The sequence below is a fragment of the Artibeus jamaicensis genome, unplaced genomic scaffold (genome assembly GCF_021234435.1).
Source record: "Artibeus jamaicensis isolate MK-2021 breed Jamaican fruit bat unplaced genomic scaffold, CSHL_Jam_final scaffold_2375, whole genome shotgun sequence".
In the NCBI taxonomy this organism is placed as follows: Eukaryota; Metazoa; Chordata; class Mammalia; order Chiroptera; family Phyllostomidae; genus Artibeus; species Artibeus jamaicensis.
Genome location: NW_026522032.1, coordinates 2394803 through 2413705, shown reverse-complemented (window position 1 = coordinate 2413705; position 18903 = coordinate 2394803). Strand labels below are relative to the sequence as shown.

General features: G+C 56.1%; 1 protein-coding gene across 1 annotated transcript; it reads left to right on the top strand.

The window, feature by feature from the left end:
- The first annotated feature begins 2786 nt into the window (after positions 1-2786).
- On the top strand, positions 2787-15734 carry EFNB1 (ephrin B1). Its single transcript, XM_037133107.2, has 5 exons — positions 2787-3705; positions 12272-12549; positions 13343-13435; positions 13640-13768; positions 13912-15734. The coding sequence occupies exons 1-5, from the start codon at positions 3578-3580 to the stop codon at positions 14322-14324; spliced, it is 1041 nt and encodes a 346-aa protein (XP_036989002.1). The 5' UTR covers positions 2787-3577; the 3' UTR covers positions 14325-15734.
- Positions 15735-18903: the final 3169 nt, after the last annotated feature.

The window sequence follows — 18903 nt, the reverse complement described above, 5'->3', positions numbered from 1 at the left end:
GCTCAGAAGTTTATACCCACTGTGTCCCACAGGTGTGGGAAGCTTAGCTGAGGGCATGGTGCCTGAGAGCACCCATGGTGGCCAGTTGTTCTGCATCCCTGGGCTCATGGGCCCTGATGTACTGATTTCTGTCTGCCTGGAGCTCCTCCAATGGCAAGTATATAGTAGGTGTTCGGGGAGGCTCGGTAGGGTTCCTCTGCGGGTCACAGGGCAGGCCCAGGTCAGAGGCTAGCATAGGTTCAGCGCTCAGAAAACGCTGCAGAACTTGAAAGCCGAGGGACCGTGGCCTTGGACAAGAGAAGGCCCACCTTCCACACAGATCCTGACTTCCTCTCGGGTTCCCTTGGGGAGTAATTTTTCCATACCTCAGGGGCCTGAATCATTACATCTGAGGCCCTGCTAGGGTGAGGCAGGGGGTGGAAACTCAGAGTCATCAACCTTGGCTGTGGCAGGGAGTAGTTCCAGCCCTGGTACTGAGGCCCTCCGTAGCTGGGGTCGACAGGTTGAAACAGAAAGTCTGTGCCATGACCAGGGGTGAGCAGTGTTCTTTCCTCTGCTGCCCTCCCCACCCAGGATTAGGGATTGGCATCCTCGGAAATTGTGTCTGTCTTCCCTGGTTTTCCCAGCCTAGCAGCAGAGCCTCATCTTCCTCATCCCACATCTGGTTTGGGGTTTGCCTTCCTCCCAAGGGGCACTTGGAAGGTAGAAAGTGGACTCTGAGGCTGGTTCTGGAGTTCGCAGTGGGGATTTTAGCCAGGCCCTTGGGGATGTGGCCAGGGACACAGACGAACTTTCCTAGGCTTAGTAACCTCTTGGAGAACTGTGAGTGAAGAGTAGGGTCCTGTGCATCCTGAAGGCTGCTGCTTTCCAGTTATAAACCAGCTTTTAACCAGGAATGAATTAGGTCAGCATGTAAGCCAGACGGGGCTGGAAAGGTGGCAAGTCAGTATGGTAAAGGGGAATGGGCATGGGCTCTGGAGACAGATAAGCCTGGGTTCAAATCCTGCTCCCACCACCAAGCAGCTACATGACCTTAGATGAGTCAATTCTCCCTAAGCCTTAGCTTCCCTCTTATGTAAAACGGGGCTAGTGGAATTCATCTCAAAGGATGAGGAAAGAAATGCATCTAACAGAGTTCTTGGCACACAGTCAGTACTCAGTAAGTGGCAGGCTGTTTTGATGTCCTACCGTGTGCCTGGGAGGATCCTAGTCTCCAAGCTGGAGTTTGGTGTGCCCTTGCATCTTGTTCTCATCTCTCCTTGCTCACTCAGCAGTAAGGGGCCCAGCTAGAATCTGAGAGACTCTACACAGCTCCTTCCTCCCTATCTACCCAGATCTCTCTCACTCTGGAGGTGGTGTCCTCAAGAGTAGGAGGGGCCCAGCTTCTCCTTCTATATTTTCTGCCAAATGGGGGTCCACTCTACAGTCAAAGACATCATCAGGTAATACAGTGAGAGACTCAGTAGCTCAGCCCCCTACTGGACAGCCTCCTACCTGACACAAAGGCATGAAACTGTATAAATGGTAGAGCATTTCCGTACCTCAAATGGTTCCTCGCTTAGTTATCTCCATAAAGGAAGGGGATTTCTTATCCCTGGCAGTCCCAAACTCTACCCCAAACCCAGAATTTTCTCCCGTGCTTTCTCTTCTTTCCGATATTGGGGCTCGGTTCTTGCCAAGGTCACCACGTCTGTTCCAGGTCTTGTGTTCAAGCGCGTGTGCCAGGCTTGTGTGTGCCACGCTCCTGCTCAGTGAGAGCAAGGTTTGCCCCATGCGCCCCCAGTGCTATAAAAGACCAGCAGGGGGAGACATTAGCACGTGAGTGCTTCTATTAGGATCCGACCCAGGCGTGCGGGTCGGACCGGGAGGGTCTGAGCTATGGGATGGAGCCAAAGTTTTAAGCAAGGAAGCGAGGAGGGGCGGGGAGAATGGGCCAGGGCTGAGAGACAAAGACCCAGATGGCGAGGCCGGGAGGGGCCGGAGTCCAGTGTCTCGGGACAGGAATGCCCGCTTTTGCTTTTTCAAAAGGCGCCTGCCCTGCGCCCTTTCTTCTTTGCCCTCGAGGTGTCTCCTTTATCGAGGTGCCCTCTTTTCCCCTCTGGCCTATCCCGAGGCCTTGCTTGTGCCTGCAGACAGAACAGTACTCTAAATCTGGGCCCTCCCCCAAATCAGAAATTCCGAAGGCCTGGTCCCTAGGGATGAAAAACTCAACTTTCCCCGGGATCTCGTATTCAGCTCCTCTGAATCTTCGCCACCCAGCGCTATCCGTTTGTAATGAGTTCAGGGCTCTGGGTTCAAGTGCAAGCGGACACAGTATTGCAAGGGCGGAAGGAGGAATGACCACCAGAGCCTTACGGGAGACTGGCCTGGGAGCAAGCAGGCTCTCCTTGCCACAGAGCTGAGCACAGAGCAGGACTTGAGGGCTCGCGTGTGTAAAAAAAAGAGAAGGGAAGTACTACTTTCCCGGGATACTTGTAACAGGGCTTGTGTGGACCGGGTCAGTGGGTCGGAGTGTTGATCAGGCGCTCGGGGAGGAGAAGAGGCCGACAGCTCTTGAGGAGCGCCAACTTCCCACGGGGTGAGCGCTCTGGGAACACGACTAGGCAGGACCCACCCCTAACCGCATGAGCCGCACACTCAGATTGGTGCCATCGAGAGCTCGGCGTCCTTAAGAGCTCCCTGAAGCCCCTCCCCGTTCCTGTTCTGGGGGCGTGGTGTGGGGCAAGGACCCCATAACGGAGCATGCTATTGGCTAAGAGGAGTAGGATTGGCCTTGCGTTCGCCTGAGCAAGGGAGTAGACAGCTCAGCGGCAGCGGAGGGAGTCTATGCGCGCTGAACAGCAGTGGGAGGTGTGTGAGGCTCGCACCCGCCGCAGACCCTCCGGCGCAATCGCCGGGGAGCTAGGACTCGGCGACCGGGCTGCCTGGCCACCCTGCCAAGGCTTCAGAGGCATAAACTGATGGGACTGACCCGCTTGGCCGCATCTCCCCGCTCTTCTAAGTGCACTGAGCCGGGCCCGCGCTGAAGTAGAAGCTGTCGGGGGGCGCGGAGCCCGGACTCCCAGTGTGGCCTGGAGGAACGGAACCCGTGTCAGGGCGACCCAGGCGGGAGCCCCCGGACCGTGCTCCAATAGTAGGGAGACTCCTACTTCTTCCGAGGGGCGCCGATCCCGGGACGGTCGAGGCGTCCGGGTGGCCACCGAGTCCCGAGTGGGAGGACCTCGTCTGGGAAAGGGTGCTCAGTGCCCAACAGTCTCGGGGAGCAGAGCGGAATCGGGTGGGAGCACCCGGGGGCGCAGAGCCCCCGTCGCGCCTGGTGCGGCGGAGAGGTCAGGGGAGCGAGCCCTCGCAGGCCTTAGCCCATGCCCGGGTTGGGGGAGGCTGCCCAGTGAGTCCTCCTGGCCGGCCGGGCGGAGAAGAGCGACACCGAAGCCGGCGGGAGGGGAGCACTTCAAGGCCGGCGGTCGCGGAGGATGGGAGCCTGAGAGGCTCGGAGCGCAGCGCGGCAAGGGAAGGCGAGGCGAGCTTTGCTGAGGAGGCGCCAGGGGATCACGAACTGCAGCCTGCCCCCGGGAAGATGGCCCGGCCTGGGCAGCGTTGGCTTGGCAAGTGGCTTGTGGCGATGGTCGTGTTGGCGCTGTGCCGGCTTGCCACGCCGCTGGCCAAGAACCTGGAGCCCGTGTCCTGGAGCTCCCTCAACCCCAAGTGAGTAACTTATCTGCTGTGGTCCCTGGGGCCTGGGGATGGGAGGCACTCTTTCGGGGTGAGGCCGCGCGCCCCCGAGTGCGAGTGTGGAGGTGTTCGGAAAAGGAGCGGCGCCCCATTTTGTCTCTGTCTTTTTCGAGCGTGTTTTCCTGCGGGCGGGCGGGGCAGGGTGCGGCGGGGTGGGGTGGGGGCACTTGGCTGGGTTGTGACCCCGCGGCTTGTGGGCCCTCTCTTCACCACGTCCCAGATCAAGTCGAGATGGTCTCGCCAGACGGAGCTGGGAGTCCGGGCGCTCGGGAGCGCACTAGAGAGCTGGGTGGTGGTGGTGGTGAGAAGGCAAACCCCTTCTGGGGCCCCTGGGAACGTGGTGGTTTTCACCCAGAGCTACTTGGGGGGGCGAGCTTGACCTGGACGAGGGATGAGGCCGGAACATAGGTTCCTCATTTGTTTAGCTGTGAAGGGACCGTGGTGGGGGACCCCGCGCTTGGGGTGGATGGCAGCGCCCCTACATCCATTCCGGCTTCTCCCGTTTTCATTTCTCTTTCTTCCCTTTTTGCCTCCCTAGCTTTTCGTTTTGCCGTCTCTTCTAGCCCCCCTTTTCTCCCTGCCGGGCCTTGGGAGGGCGGGCGCCGCTTCCAGGCTCACAAAGGCGGCGGGTGGAGAGGGGCGGAGTGGAAGAGGGGTTTGCGGGGGGGGGGGGGTGTCGATCCAGCGCGCCCGTCGGGGGTCCAGTGGAGCCTGTGGCAGAGATTCGAGGGCGCCCGGGAGGAGAGTGCGGCTCAGCCTGGGAAGGAGGTGGGTGGGGAGTGAAGGGTTTGAAGGATTCCTGCCTAGGCGGTCCATTGGCCCTCACCCTGTGTCTCTCAGATTGGGGAGCTGTGTGTAGTTTTCCCCAAGGGGTTGGGGAGGCAGCTATATAGAGGAGATCCTTTTTTTCCCTCCTCCTTCCCCTCACAATCACTGCCCCCCCCAACACACACACACCCTTCAGGGCGGTGGCTCACTGGTTTCTGGGCTGTTAGTGGGGAGTTGATGGGGCCGTGTGGTGACCTCTGGACCTCTTTCCCTTTTGGCATCCAGGACTCAGGTTGGAACCCAGGGTTAAAATTGCTCTTCCTTCCTGTTTTCTTGAGGTCCCCACAGTGTGCAGATATTGTCCACTTAATGAGAAAGTAGGGGCCTTGGCCTGTCCTGTCTGCGCTCTCCCATTCCTGTATCTGAAATCTTTTCCTGTCCACTCTCCTGGGCTCCCCGCTAACTTGTCGGGCTCCTGCCTGCTTCAGCCTGTTAGGTCCTAGGGATGTGCCCCTCTTGGCCCTGGAGTGGGAGAAGACAGCCTCTTTAGTTCTCTTCCCCTTGGGTTAAGGTAGGGTCCTATTTACTGGTTGGCGAGGTAGCTAAACTAGGGTCAAGGGAGAGGGCTCTGTTTTGATACAAGAAAGGGATTAGCAAAGACTTTCTCCCCTACCCGAAGCCAAATCGGGCACAGCGCTCTCCTAACAGTAGGGATTCAAAATGGTCTGGGGGGCCCTGGGCCGTTGAGCCTAGGCAGAAGGGTTGTGAAGTGCCCAGCTCTCCCCTGTAAGGGCGGAGGCTGGAAAAGCTCCCTCTTGAGCTGGGAGAGCTGAAAGCCGCCTGGGGTAGCCCATCATAGGGGCTCATGGGAGTGACCTAATTGCTCTCTCGGGTCTCTAACCAGAGATAGCAGGCGGCTCCACAGCTGGAAGGGAGCCCTCCTGCAGAGTTGGGGGGGTGGAGCTGGGAGAAACAAGATCTCGCTGAGCTTCCTCCTTTTTGTGTTTTGAGCCTTTAAGTGCCCTGGACTGGTTTACAGGTTTTTGAGGTCTGACACCACTGTACTCACTTCAGGCCGAGGGCAGGCATCCTGTGGGGTGGGGGTGATGGCTGAGAACTCAGTTGGACCTGCACAAATTCCATCCTATAATTGAGTAGATTCTGGGAATGGTTGGGGACTGGTCCTGTGTCCCCAGCACTGCACTCCCCCCACTCCCCATTCCATCTCAGGGGTCTGGAATGCAGCCATCATTTGGGGGGAGCAAGAAGATGGGAGGGAGGCACTGCCCTCCGCTTGCCTGGGGCTCTGGGGGCTGCTTCTACCACCGCGCCCAACCTTCAGGCTGCCACAGCCTTTCAAATAAACAGTCTCACTCTGCTGCTCTGTCGGTGTCCCTCTGTGCCTCTGGCCCAAGTTCTCCCTCTCGAGTCCGTGTCAGTTGGCCGTCTCTGTCCTCTGATCCGCGCTCCCCTCTCTAGCCAGTCTCACCAGCTCTCCCTTTCTCATACTCCCTTCTCATTCTTAGTCACTCTCTGCCTCTTTTTCTCAAGTCCTTTTGTTTCTCGCACATGCCCGTGCTCTTCCTCACAGGCTCATTTTCTCTCTTCCCTCCCCTCTTCCTCCTGGCTTTTGGTCTGTCTCCTCGGCCCTGTCAGGAGCTGGCAACCACCCTCCCCAAAGTCTCCCAGCGCTTATAAAACCTGTTTAATTGCTTCCTCGTTGGGAAAAAAAATCAAAATAAAGAAGCGGTGAGGCTAGAGGTATGTTTCCAGGTTCCGGGGTGCACCGGAGACCGGACCGGCAAAGGGGAGCGGGAAGGGCCGACGCAAGACTCCCAGTCTTTTTCCTACATTGGCACTGGGGCCTCCCAGTGTGGTAAACCCTGGCCACCTCGGGGGCCAATGAGGCAGAAGCTCTTGCCACCTCTTGTCGGCTTTGTCCGATGGGCACAGCGTGGGGAGGCGGGTTTGGTCCCACTAGATGTTGGGAAGAACCAGAGTGTGTGTCTGCAGTTGGGTGGGGGACTGTTACAGAAGGTCCCAGGGCGGTCCCCCTCCCCCAGCCTCTTCCCCTGAGAGCTTGGGGCAGCCGGCAAACCTCACACTTGAGTCCTCAGCCAAGTCCAGCTGCTGCAGTTCAGTCTCTCAGTCCCGTTCTGACCCCTTCTTGCCCCCCACTCAGGTTCCCCCACCTCCAGGGAGTGGGAATGTGCCTGAGATCACATTACACCTTCTCTACAAGGGGGTGGGGGTGGGGGTTCAGCTTGGCGTCCAGGACCCTTGACTCCATCTAGCATAGGTGGGGGCAGCTGCAGACCCCAACCCAGGCTTGCCTGCGCTAAGCCAAAGTGTTGTCCCCAGCCCCCTCACAGCTGTTCCAGCTCATAGTCCTGGGGAGGCCAGCTTATGGGGCCCCTTTCCGGGGCGGCTAGGGACCTGACCTCCTCTACTTTGTGGCTGATTGGCCACAGGTGGGGGCCTGAGAACGATGGGAACCCAGCAGCTCATTGAGTTCCCTGTTGCTCTTCTTCCCCACCTCCACCCTGTGCAGCCAGGCCAGGGCCAGAAGGGCCTGTAAGGCAGGGGCTGAATCAAGGATTCCCTTTCTCACCTCAAGCTCTCCACTGCCTCACCAGTTCAGTGGGTGATGATGGGCAGGCCCTGGATACTACTGTGCCTTGTGGTTTATCTGGGTTTGGGACTACAGAAAGGGTGGGCCAGCCAGGAGGCTGCTGGCTGCAAGGAGAATGCCAGGTTTTGGGGAAGGGTCCACCCTGTGATATTAGGGGAGCTGAGGTGGGGGATGCTCGCCAGCTACATTTGGGGGTCCTTGCCCCCTTGTCCCACAGCATCCCCTTCTGGGTGTGTCGGTATTTTGGGTGGGGGTGCTAGCAGCCAGCACTGTAAGCTTCTTACTCCTAAATAGTGCTGTACTTGGTGTGCTGACAGGCAGTGCCTTGCTATTCACAAGTGTCCTCCTATGTGAGCTCATCGAATATTCCAAACAGCCCTGGGAAGTTGAAATCACCCCTATTTCCCAGATGAGGAGGCATATACCCAGAAAAGGGAAATGATTTGTCTGCTACAGTAAGTCAGCCCATTGGGATAGAACTGTGCTGTGTGCCATTCTGTCCACACCATTTTGCTGCCTTAGACTCTAGGAGACATGGGAATTCAAAGTGGAGTTTGGGAAAGAGGCACGGGCTCCCTGCCCCAGGATTCCCCTCTCACCTCACAGGTGTGCGTGCATCTGTCCTTGTGACTCAGGCCCTGCCTGCGTGGGATGAGCAGTGCTCTGACTTCCTCATTTGACTTTGCTGGGCCTACCTCTGAAGATAGCCTGCACCAGAGGCAGCCAACTTGCTCCCTGGCACCTTCTCTCCAGAGCTCTGAACAGTGCCTTTGCTTCCTCTCTGGGCCAGGAATCTTACTCTCAGGGACCCCACAGAAAGCAGACACTGAGGAAGGGAGGGTTAAGTCTCTAGTGGACCCTATAGCATTGGTCAGGTGGGGCAGACAGGAGGGCATAGTCCAGTGTGGGTGCGGAGGGTGACTTCCTGTGGGACTCTCCTGGTTTCCCTGCCTCCGACAGTGCTGTGTGTGTGTGTGTGTGTGTGTGTGTGTGTGCCAGGACCCAGCTGCTGTTCCTGCCCACCCACGCCTGGGCGGGCACTGCTGGGACACGCCAGGCCTGCTTCAGCCGCCTCAGGGGCTGGGTGGAGCTGGGGGAGTGAAAGAGGAGCCTTTAATTTGGGGGCTCCCCACCCTTGCTGGGATGAGAGCAGACTTGAGCTCTGGCTTGGGGGTCTGTCCTCTGCTGATTCTGTCACACTGGGGGTGGGGATGGGATGCAGGTATGGTGGTGCTGGGGTCACCCAGTCAAGGCTGTGGCTAGAGTCTTATATCAGCCTTGAACTAGCATGGCCTGGGACCAGACTCTGTCCTTGGCCACTGTCTGACCACAGGTTCTAAGAGCCTGAGATAAGGATGAGGAGAAAGGAAGTATAGATCTGGTCAGACACAGGCAGCTTTCTGGGTACAACCCCACACTGTAAGCTCTCCCCACTGGAGATTTTGCCAGTATGGGCCGACAGGCACTCAGCTGGACAAAATAAGCAGGGGGCAGTTGGCCCCTGACCAGTCCAGGGCCTTGGAGGCTACTGCCCAGACCCTTCAGGCTTCTTCTATTCCAGGATTCCTTTTTCTGAGCTCAGTGGGAAGGCTTCGGGAGAGACTTAGACTAGGATGCAGGGGAGAAGGCAGGCCCCAAAGCAGGAGCTGGACTGCTCAGGCAGCCTCTCCTAAATCCTTTTACTCCCTGGGGTGGCTCCCTCGCTCACTTGCTCGCTCACTCGGGTCCTGGGGCTATCAGATGCTAAGAGGTGAAGGCCTCAAGGGTAACCATGACGACCTGCTTCAGGCTTCCTGCTGGGCCATGTCAATCCCCTTAGTTTCCAGAAAAGGGCATTGTCTGGGGGTGGCCCCAGGCAGGGAAGCTTGACTTGATAATGGGTGCAGTAGTAGCTTTAGAAAAGTGGAGGATAGAGAGTTTAACTTAAGGACAATCTCTTCCTCCTCCTCTTCTGCCCCTACTCCCAACCTGGTGAGTATGAGATGAAACCTACAGGGCCCCCCTGTATAATATGACTAGTGTTGTGCTTGGTTTCATGGCCTCACTCTCTCACTGGCTACACAGGCAGCCCTAATGGCCCTTTGCCCCTTTCTTGGGCTTCGCTCATAGGGCAAAAAGCAGTTTTTCCAGTGATGGGGAAGGTGCTGATAACGCACGATGATGGGGGTCAGAGTCAGGGAACACAAGTCTCCTCTCCCTTCTGCACTTGAGAGGAAGGTAAGTTTCCCTCCATCAGCTGCTATGCAAATGCACTGATGAATATTTATGGACTCTGCTCACTGAGGTTGAAGAGAGTCTGAGGGGTGTCAGGAGCAATAGTCCTCTTTTCTACCCCCACTTCCACCTACCACAGAGACATCTGTTCCCCCCGTGTTGTGGGTTCCAGGTAACCCTGAGTAGCTGGAAGCCCTGTTTTCCAGTTCCAGGGCTCTGTATCCTCAGTGGGGATGGGAGAATGCTCAGAGCAGTCAGGACACCCTGGTGAGTAAGCCAGGACCAGGTGGTTAGAAAGCTGAGCTGGCTTGTACTCCTTTGCATGCCCTCTATGTTCCTGCTGTGACCCCCAGGGAGGGTCTTGTTGAGGTGCAGCTGTGCAAACTGTTCTTAGGCTTCCTAGGGGGCGAACATCCTGGGTGAATGTTGTCGCCTTGGGATTGTCTGTGAGTGCTTCCCTTCCATGGAAACGTTCATCTGATCACTAATACTTTCGCGTGCGAAGCCTGGACTCAGTGGGTCTCAAAGCTTCCTCTTGGCTCTAAGGTATTAGAAGTTGTCTAATCCTGCTGTCTGGATAGAACCAGTGTGAGGATTGGAAAGTGAAAAATACCTTGGAAATTATAGGGGCTTTGGTGAAACTTCTTTGCTCTTTATAGTGCACAGGGTGGGGTCGTTCCCTCTGAAATGTTGATATATACCCCCATCCCATGCATGCTCCCTTTCTGGTCCTCTGGGGTGCAGTAAAGTTAGGTACCAAGGGGGAGACCTCAGTGTGGCTCTTACTGTCCCACGCAGCAAGATGGCAGGCCCTGGCTTGGTGGAGCCTCACTCAACATGAAGAGAGGGCTGCCTTTCTTCATGTTCTTCATGTCCTTCATCTGCTTGGCCTAGTTGCCCTACTCGTCCTATTCTGCTCCTTGGTTGTCATTTCCCTCCTTTGGGCAAGGACACTGAGCTCCCTGTTGGCCCTCATACCTTGAAGTCTCCACTGTGGAATGCATAACCTGAGGAAGTGGAACTACTCAGCTTCATTCTTGTGAAGTACTGCCTCCAGCCCTTCATTGTCCTTCCCACTAGAAGGTCTGTCCCCAGGGAGACGAAGCCCACAGTATGTGTTGTGACTCTCAGAGCCTGGCTCATGCTGAGCTTTTTCCACCTCTTCTTCTACCAGTCACTGACCTGGGTTTTGTGTCCCAACCAGTGCTGTTCACTCTTTTTTAATTAATCAATCATCTATTTATTTTTACTTTTTTGTTGACTGTATCAGGGTGGCATTAGTTTCAGATGTACAACCCGGTAATACATCATGCATATGTCATATTGTGAGTTCACCCTCCCTGCAAATCAATGCTGTTCACTCTTGCTGTGCGTTGTCTTCTTATTCATCACCCAGGATTCCTTTTCTTCCTGCTTTTTCTGTCGACCCATCTCTGACATTGTGTTCCTTCCACTCTCTGCCTCCAGCCCTTGCTGTTTGAACTCCTCTCCTCACACATAAGCTACAGATAGCCTGGTACTGTCTATAGCTAGAGTGTTGGCCATTTACTTTTCTGACCCACATCAGGCAGTAAGGTCCTTATAGATGGGGCCACATCTTTTCTTCTTATCCACCTCACCCAAGAAACAAGACTGGTGTCAATCTCTGGCTGCCTGCCTCTTGTGGTCAAACATGTTGAGGGCCTACTGTGTGCTAGGTGCTCTGTGTGTGCCATTGCACCTCTCCTCTACACCCCTAGGGAGGAGGGCTCTTACCTCCCTCAATTTATGAGGGAGGAAACAGAAGCTCAGGGAAAATCGGCAGCACGTTCAAGGCTACAGAACTAGTAAGGGTCTTGTCTGTCTGATTCCAAAGTCTGTCTTCTTTCTCTTATACAGTACTGCCTAGCTCCCAGCTCCAGCTCGACCAGCCTCAGAGGTGGCCAAGAGAGCATGACTTTTTTTTACTATGTGCTTGGGCAAGGACAGAGGGATGTGAATGGGTGGCCTTGGGCGGCTGCCCTGCCCCTGCTATTCCCCAGTGCCTGGTTTTCTGGAGTAGAAGACAAACCCAGATCAGATGGCATTTGCCCATCTCTCAGGATCTGGAGCAGAGGCAGTGTGAAGGTGGGGGGAAGAAAACAGATGAGGGAGCCTCCCGGGACCTTATGTTATATGATCTTTTGTCACTGCTTTGGACCCTTTTTCTGTTGTTAGGAGTGACCCTGGCTAATTTTGGGGATTCAGGCTCTTATATGCTGTGGTGAGATGTGTCCAGATAGGACACCGGGTAGTATGAGCGGGGAGTGGGCAGATCTGTATGGAGCAGCACCCAGCCAGAGACTGTGTCCATTACCCCTGAGCTCCAGGAGATGCCTGTTTCTGTCTCCTCATCATGCCCAAGATTAGCAAGGCTGAGGGAGGAGGTATGGGTCTCAGGCAGGTTGAGCTCTCCTGGCCATTGGCTGGGAGCAGCAGCTAAGGCATGTGTAGGCTTGTGTGTGTGCATGCGCATATGCACATGTGTGCAGAGGAGGTGCTAGCAGCGGCTGTGAAGGAATGTGAGTGTGATGGCAGTGGGAGGAGGATTGGGCTGCCACCTCCAGGCAGCACAGGCCTGACATCTTGGTACCCAGCCCATCAGCCACGTCAACCCCCTGCGGAAATGCCACATTAGGACAAAGGGCTCCCCCAGCTAGGCAGCGCCCCACCCTGCCAAGCAGTCAAAGCCTGGCAGCCTTGCCCATGGGCCACCCCCTCCACACCCTGCTGGCAGTGTGGTTCTCTCTCCCCACCCCCAGTCCCAGCATGGAGGAAAGGCAGAATTCCTGTTTTGCCATTTTCACTCAGGAGGCCTAGCCCAGCCCACATTGTCTGCTTCCCCAGCTCAGGAGATAGCCTGAAAACCCCAACCGTGAGGCTGACTCCCTCTTTCCTTCTGGGCAGGTTCCTAAGTGGGAAGGGCCTGGTGATCTACCCAAAGATTGGAGACAAGCTGGACATCATCTGTCCCCGAGCAGAAGCAGGGCGGCCCTACGAGTACTACAAGCTATACCTGGTTCGGCCTGAGCAGGCGGCTGCCTGCAGCACTGTGCTTGACCCCAATGTGCTGGTCACCTGCAATCGGCCAGAGAAGGAAATCCGCTTCACCATCAAGTTCCAGGAGTTCAGCCCCAACTACATGGGCCTGGAGTTTAAGAAGCACCATGATTACTATATTACCTGTGAGTCCCTGCCCATCATGGGGTTCTGTCCTATCCTGTAGCAGTGGCGGCTTCTAAGTAGTACAGTGAGACTGCATACAGTTAGGGCCATCTGATCTGGTCTGCTTTGAAGGTGGGAATGTGCCCCTCCCAGCCTGGCCTTGGAATTCTGGCCCAATATTCACCAAGGGCCTACTGCCAGCTCACCTTGGCTCTAGGAGTTGAGTGGGAGAGGACTCCAATTTGTGGTACTCTCTCTCTCTTATTTTCTTTGCCCACCTAAGATCTAATCTTAGGAATAGCAGAGTTGGCAGAGCCGTTCAGGATCAGCTAGCTATTTGGTCTCTCTCTTCATGAGAACTGCCACTCCAAGAAGGGAAGGGACTTTTTGCCCTTGATCACACAGCGAGTTAGGGATAGGATTGGGACTCCAACCCAGTTCTCCTGACCCCAAATCCGGGATTCCTTTTCATCTTTGTAGAAGCCTCCCTCAAGATGCCAGTTCTCATTGCTTTGCATCTGAGCAACATTGCCCAATGAGAAGATACACTTAATGTCCACTGAGAAAGAATGGCCAGTGCCTGGTTATGACCAGCACCCTTGGGGGATGGGCTAGTTCCTGGAAAGGCTGGACAGGGCTGGCTGCTCAGTTCCTGTGAGCGAGAGAAGTAGAAAGGGTCGCAGGTAGATGGGAGCTGCTTGCCACCCTTCACCTCCCAGTTCTGTCCTGATGGAGGCATAGGCGGCACTAGGGTTTCTGGGTAATACTGGCATGCCTGTCTCTCCCCCTGACGGTGCTGGCCTCTTGCTGCAGCTACATCCAATGGGAGCCTGGAGGGACTGGAGAACCGGGAGGGAGGTGTGTGTCGCACTCGCACCATGAAGATTGTCATGAAGGTCGGGCAAGGTGAGTGCCTGGTCTGAGGGCCCCTGGTTAGGCCTTTGCAGCAGCTGTCCCTGACTGGGTGTGGGTGTGTTGGGAGGGGGGAGGGGCAATCATGTTAGAGTAGCTGACGTCTGGTATACAGGCCATACTTGGCCCATCTGGGATGACTGAGGCCCCCATGCTGATGTGGTCCCTTCCCCTTACCTGTCCTGTCCCCTCCTACAGACCCCAATGCTGTGACACCTGAGCAGCTGACTACTAGCCGGCCCAGCAATGAGGCGGACAACAATATCAACATGGCCACCCAGGCCCCCGGCGGTCGGAGCTCCCTGGGTGACTCTGACGGCAAGCATGGTGAGTACACGGGGGTCTTTTGGAGCACAGATCCATTGCCCGCTGGCCTTTCAGGCCCTGTCTCTGAAGAAAGGCAGGAAGGGGCCCAGCCTGAAATCTTCCACATGCCCCTGACTGTTCCTCCCCTTTCTTCACTTCCTCAGAGACTGTGAACCAGGAGGACAAGAGTGGCTCAGTGGGGAGTGGAGGCAGCAGCGGGGACCCCGACAGCTTCTTCAACTCCAAGGTGGCACTGTTTGCGGCTGTGGGTGCCGGCTGTGTCATCTTCCTGCTCATCATCATCTTCCTGACGGTTCTGCTACTAAAGCTGCGCAAGCGGCACCGCAAGCACACACAGCAGCGGGCGCCGGCCCTCTCACTCAGCACCCTGGCTAGTCCCAAGGGGGGCAGTGGCACGGCGGGCACTGAGCCCAGCGACATCATCATCCCCTTACGGACTACAGAGAACAACTACTGTCCCCACTATGAGAAGGTGAGTGGGGACTACGGGCACCCCGTCTACATCGTCCAGGAGATGCCGCCCCAAAGCCCAGCGAACATCTACTACAAGGTCTGAGAGCCCGGCGCGGCCTCAGGCCCTGAGGGACAGTCGGCTGGGACTGCACCTTTCCTTTCTCCCCATGCCCTTCCCCTTGCCAGCTGTGCCCACCTTTGTATTTAGTTTTGTAGTTTCTTGGCTTTTATAATCCCCCTTTTGCCCTGCCCCTGGGCTTTGGAGGGGTGCTTGTGCCCCCAGCCCCCATGCTCTTGTGCCTTCCCCCTCTGGCCAGGCCTCTGGGCTCTGTGGGGGCGCCCCTTCTTGGAGGGCAGGGTTGGACGCTGATGGACAGCAGGCAGGGGGATACCCCTGGTCCTGTCTCCCTCGCCCCCTTTTCCCCTTCCCAGGACTGCTTGTCCACTATCATCACTGTTTTTAATGTTTTTATGTTCAATTTTTAGCTGTTGACTCATTTTCATCTGTTTTTTTTTTTTTGGAAGAAAAATGGAAAAGGCAGCCCCTTCCCAGGCTTTCTGAGCCTGGCTCAGCCCAGTATAAAGGGCTGGGGGCAGGAAGCATAGGATGGCATTTCTTTTATAAACCCCTTGTTATGGGGGCGGGAGAGACAGACCAGGGCTGCTCTTGCCTCTGAGCAAAGATGACAGCACCATTGGGCAAGGTGTCTCACCCTCCCCTTCCGACCCTTCTGCTACAGAGCTGATCTTGGCAATGGGGTAGTGGCTGCCACCCTTCCACCAAAAAAAAAATTCCTTCCTTGTGGGATTCTTGGGCATCTCCTGCCTCCCTCACTCTCACGGTAATTAACGTCTTAATTGGCTGTTGCCTGGGGAACAGGAGAGCTGCTGCAGGCAGATGACCTCATGGGGGGTGGAGGGAGGTGAGGTGCCCAGGTGGCTATTTGCCCTGCAAAGCTGGGAGTTCTCCCTTTTCCTCCTTCCACCCTGTTCTCTCCTCACCTTTGGCCCCCCTTTGGCCCCTTTGGCCCAGTGGGGAGACAGAGGCCCAGGGCAGAGACCTAAGCGGGTATAAGGCCAGGTGGCCTGCTCCTTTTCTGGGCTCTAGCACAGGTGGGTGCTCCCCAACCCAGCTCTCATTGGCCCCCCAATCTTGGGCTGGGGCCTGGACATAGGAAGAGGCCACCCAGGGCTGGGCCACCACGCCGTGCACTTTGACCCCGGCTCCTTGCCAGCACGGCTGCTAACAGACTGCCACTTGAGTGTGCCTTGCAGGCGCTCCAGAGTGGCCATGGAAGGAGCTGGGCCTTACACCATCCACCTCCACACTGCCTCCTGGCCAGCTGCCTACCCCAGTGCCAGGTGGGAGAGAGAGGGAGCAGAACAGCCAGCCCCTTCCAGGTGGCAGTCGGAAGGGTTTTTTGTTTTTGTTTCTGTTGCCATTTGTGTAAATACTAGTCTTTTTTGGAAAAAAAATAATGTAAAGATGTTTTGTATAAACTCTGAATTATTTTCTTGTTGCTTTTTTCTTAGAAAAAATGAGAACTAAAAAAAATTAACCACATGGAGAAATGGGTGTAAAATGGTGTCGTGATGTTGGGGAATGAAGTGTGAGAGTATGAGTGAGCATGAGAGAGAAGGGGAGAGAGGGAGAGAGAGAGAGATTGAGAGATTGAGAGATTTTTCTGTGTCTAAAACAGAAGATGGGAAGAGGGTGGCTGTCCTAGTAGAGCAAGGTATTTCAGCTGTTCTATGCCACATCCTGCTCTGCTGCCAAGTTTCTCTGTCCTCTTATTCTTCTGGAGCCTCTGATCACTTTCCCCTGTCCGTCCTGTCACCTCAGTGGCATAGGGTTAGGGTTATCTGCCCAGTCGGGCACTAGGCTCAACTGGAGAGGGTGGATGGGGGAGGGGTTGTTCCCATGGGGACCTGGGTGTGTCCACAAGTACTGCCACCACCTGGTTGGGACTAAATCTGGGACCTGCTGGCAGGCCCAGCCCTGCCCTTTCTCGGAGCTCCTGGAGGTAGATAGAAGTAACTTCCCAAGAGCTGGTGGCTCTCAGCTGTAGCCCACTGGGTCCTGGGATTGCTTCAGGCTGCCCAGTTCACTTGTTCACTTGTCAGCCACAAGAATCTTCTGTCCCCTGTCTTCAAAGCTGGGCCGCAATGGAACCCTCACCATGGCATACTTGAGGGCTTCTGACTGGTAGCCCCGAGTGCCGGGTCTACCTCCCACAGTCTGGAGGTCCAACTGTGTGTTGAGGGCCCTGAAGAGAGTTTGGCCTCAGCTGCAAGGCAGAGACCCCAACTGGCAGAGCCTGGGCCTTCCCGCTCCAGCCTGGAGCAGCCTGTAGGTCTTGTGGTGGTGGTGGTGAAGGGGGAGACTCCCAGTGGAGATGGCTAAGACAGATGTCAGGAGAGGAACACGAGTGAGATATCAGCAGCTAAATATGGGTAAGAAGGCAGTGGAGGAAAGGAGGAGGAGGAAGGAAGGGGAGGGTTAGTTCGAGATCCAGAGCAGGAAGCCTCAGTGAACCAGCCAAGGAGCAGGCTGGGCTGCAAGGGAAGTGGGAAGCGCATGGAGAATGAAGGCGGAGAAGAGCCACAGAGCCACGGGATCTGCAGGGGGAGGGAAGGGAGGCTGCCCTGGAGCAGGGCTGGGCCTGGCTGGGGTGCTCCGGGAGCCAGCTGGGGCAGAGGCTGTTTATTTGGTTTCTCATTAACCAAAGGAAGTGCCTGGATCAGATGGGGCCTCTGTTGCTTGACTGCCTGCCCAGAGTGGGGCCCGGCCTGGACCGGGGGTCTCCAACCAGGGCTGGTTCAGGCCAGATTGATGACTCTCACTGAGGTGGAGCCTGACTCGGGTTGGGTGAGCCCTTCCCACACTTCTCTAAGTGTCCTTGGGTGGTCCTCAGCCCCGTTCAGGATACCAGCTGCCCTCACCCTACTGGTGGGTTGGGGGTTGGAGTTCCTGTGGGGCCTCGGAGAGTAGCTGTGGGAATGTGAAGTAAAATCTATGGGAGAGGGCAAAAGAAAGCACGGTGCATTCTCTCCAACGGCCCAGAAGGTTTGTGATGGGCTGTTTCCACTTGGCCTGGCCCAGGTGCCATGGCTGGCACTGGTCTGAGCTGAGCGCCTGTGGTGTGTTAACCACATACAGTGGTGCTCAGTCACCCTCCGTGGCAAGGTATCCTTCTCCTGGACAGCACCTGCCACTTAAAAAAAATACTTTTACACACATTATGTCATTGAGTTTCCCAAACTGCCCTATGAGGGAGGAAGGGGAGGAATTATTTTCCTCATATTTGAGATGAGGCAACTGAGATCCCACGAGGGACAATAAGTTGCCCCCAAACACATATCAAGTGACTGGGAGCACTAGGGTTCAAGGTCAAACCTCTTAGTACACCCTGAGCAAACAGGTTCTTTGAGGGTGATGCTCCTTTGCCCCACTAACCTGTTCCTTGCCTTGTGTTGAGTGAGCCTGAGCAAGGGTGCTCCCTTGGGGATCTTGAAGAACAAGAGCCCTCCCCTCATTCCCTTGCCATCTGTATGGATCAGGGAGGGACCAAGCTTAGCTAGCTGGAGCCAGGAGGTGTGAGCCTCCTGTGGTAGGGCTCCAGAGCTGCCCCACCCTCAGCTCTCCTTCCTGTCCCAGCTGAGCCCAAGCGCCAGGTGAGTCAGGAATAGAGGATGCTTCCCAGGTGAGGGTGGGGTTGCCTGGCTTCCTCCACAGGCTGAGCCCAGGTCACCAATAAAACCAAGGTGGGTAGGTGCAACCAGGCCTCAGTTTTCCTGAATGAACAGGCCTTGTGAAGCCAGAAGCCCAGCTTCTGACTTATTGCTTCTAGGAGGCCTCTGTGAGGCACCAGAGATGTGGATGGCCTGGCACACTCTGAGCGGGGGCATGAAGGTGGGCTGAAGAATGCAAGGAGAGACCCAGTCCCAACTGGGACCATCCTAGGTAGGGCTCTGTGACCACCTGGCATCAATCACTCAGAAATCCGGCCCGCCCACTTGCTTGCCTGGCCTCCTGTCCTGCCTGGGCATGTCACAGTCCCACTGACACCCCAGCTGAGTCAGCCCCAGCCTGCCCATGGACCCTCCTTGCCCATCTGCTGCTGGCCTCCTGTACAGCTGGCCATTGGATCTGGTGGGGGGGCTGGGGCCCCAGCTGGTGCTTGTTAGGTTGGCTCCCCTTTGGGAGGCTGCTGAGTGGGAGACCAGCCCCCACCCAAGACAGGGGTCACAGAGCCCAAACTGAAAGTAATTTAAGGGCATGGGGGAGACAGTAATTATAGGTTCTGTTTCCAATGGTTAATTATCCAGCTGGCAAAGAGAAAGGAAAGAGGGAAAGCTGGGGGTGGGGGGAATAAGGAATGTGTGAAGGGATATGGGAGGGTGGGAGAGCTTGCCAAGTGCCCTTTGATAGAGGGGAAAGAGCCCCAGGCTGTTGTGCTGTGAGGCTGGGGGGCTGAAGACCTTTCCCAGCTCTCATATAACCGTTTTTGACCAGGGGAAGGCAAGTCCCTGCCTCATTGGGCCTCAGTTTCCCTGTCTGCATGTGATGAATGACACTAGATGTGTGTCTTCATTTACTCAGCATTTATTTACTGAGTACCTACTCTATGCCAGTCAGTGCTCTGGCCACTGGGGTACAGTGATGAACAGGATAGACAAGG

Coding starts and splice junctions, on each gene's coding strand:
- EFNB1 (XM_037133107.2), top strand. CDS start 3,578: ATGGCCCGGCCTGGGCAGCGTTGGCTTGGCAAGTGGCTTGTGGCGATG. Junction 3,706..12,271: donor TGGAGCTCCCTCAACCCCAA/GTGAGTAACTTA, acceptor CCTTCTGGGCAG/GTTCCTAAGTGGGAAGGGCC. Junction 12,550..13,342: donor CCATGATTACTATATTACCT/GTGAGTCCCTGC, acceptor CTCTTGCTGCAG/CTACATCCAATGGGAGCCTG.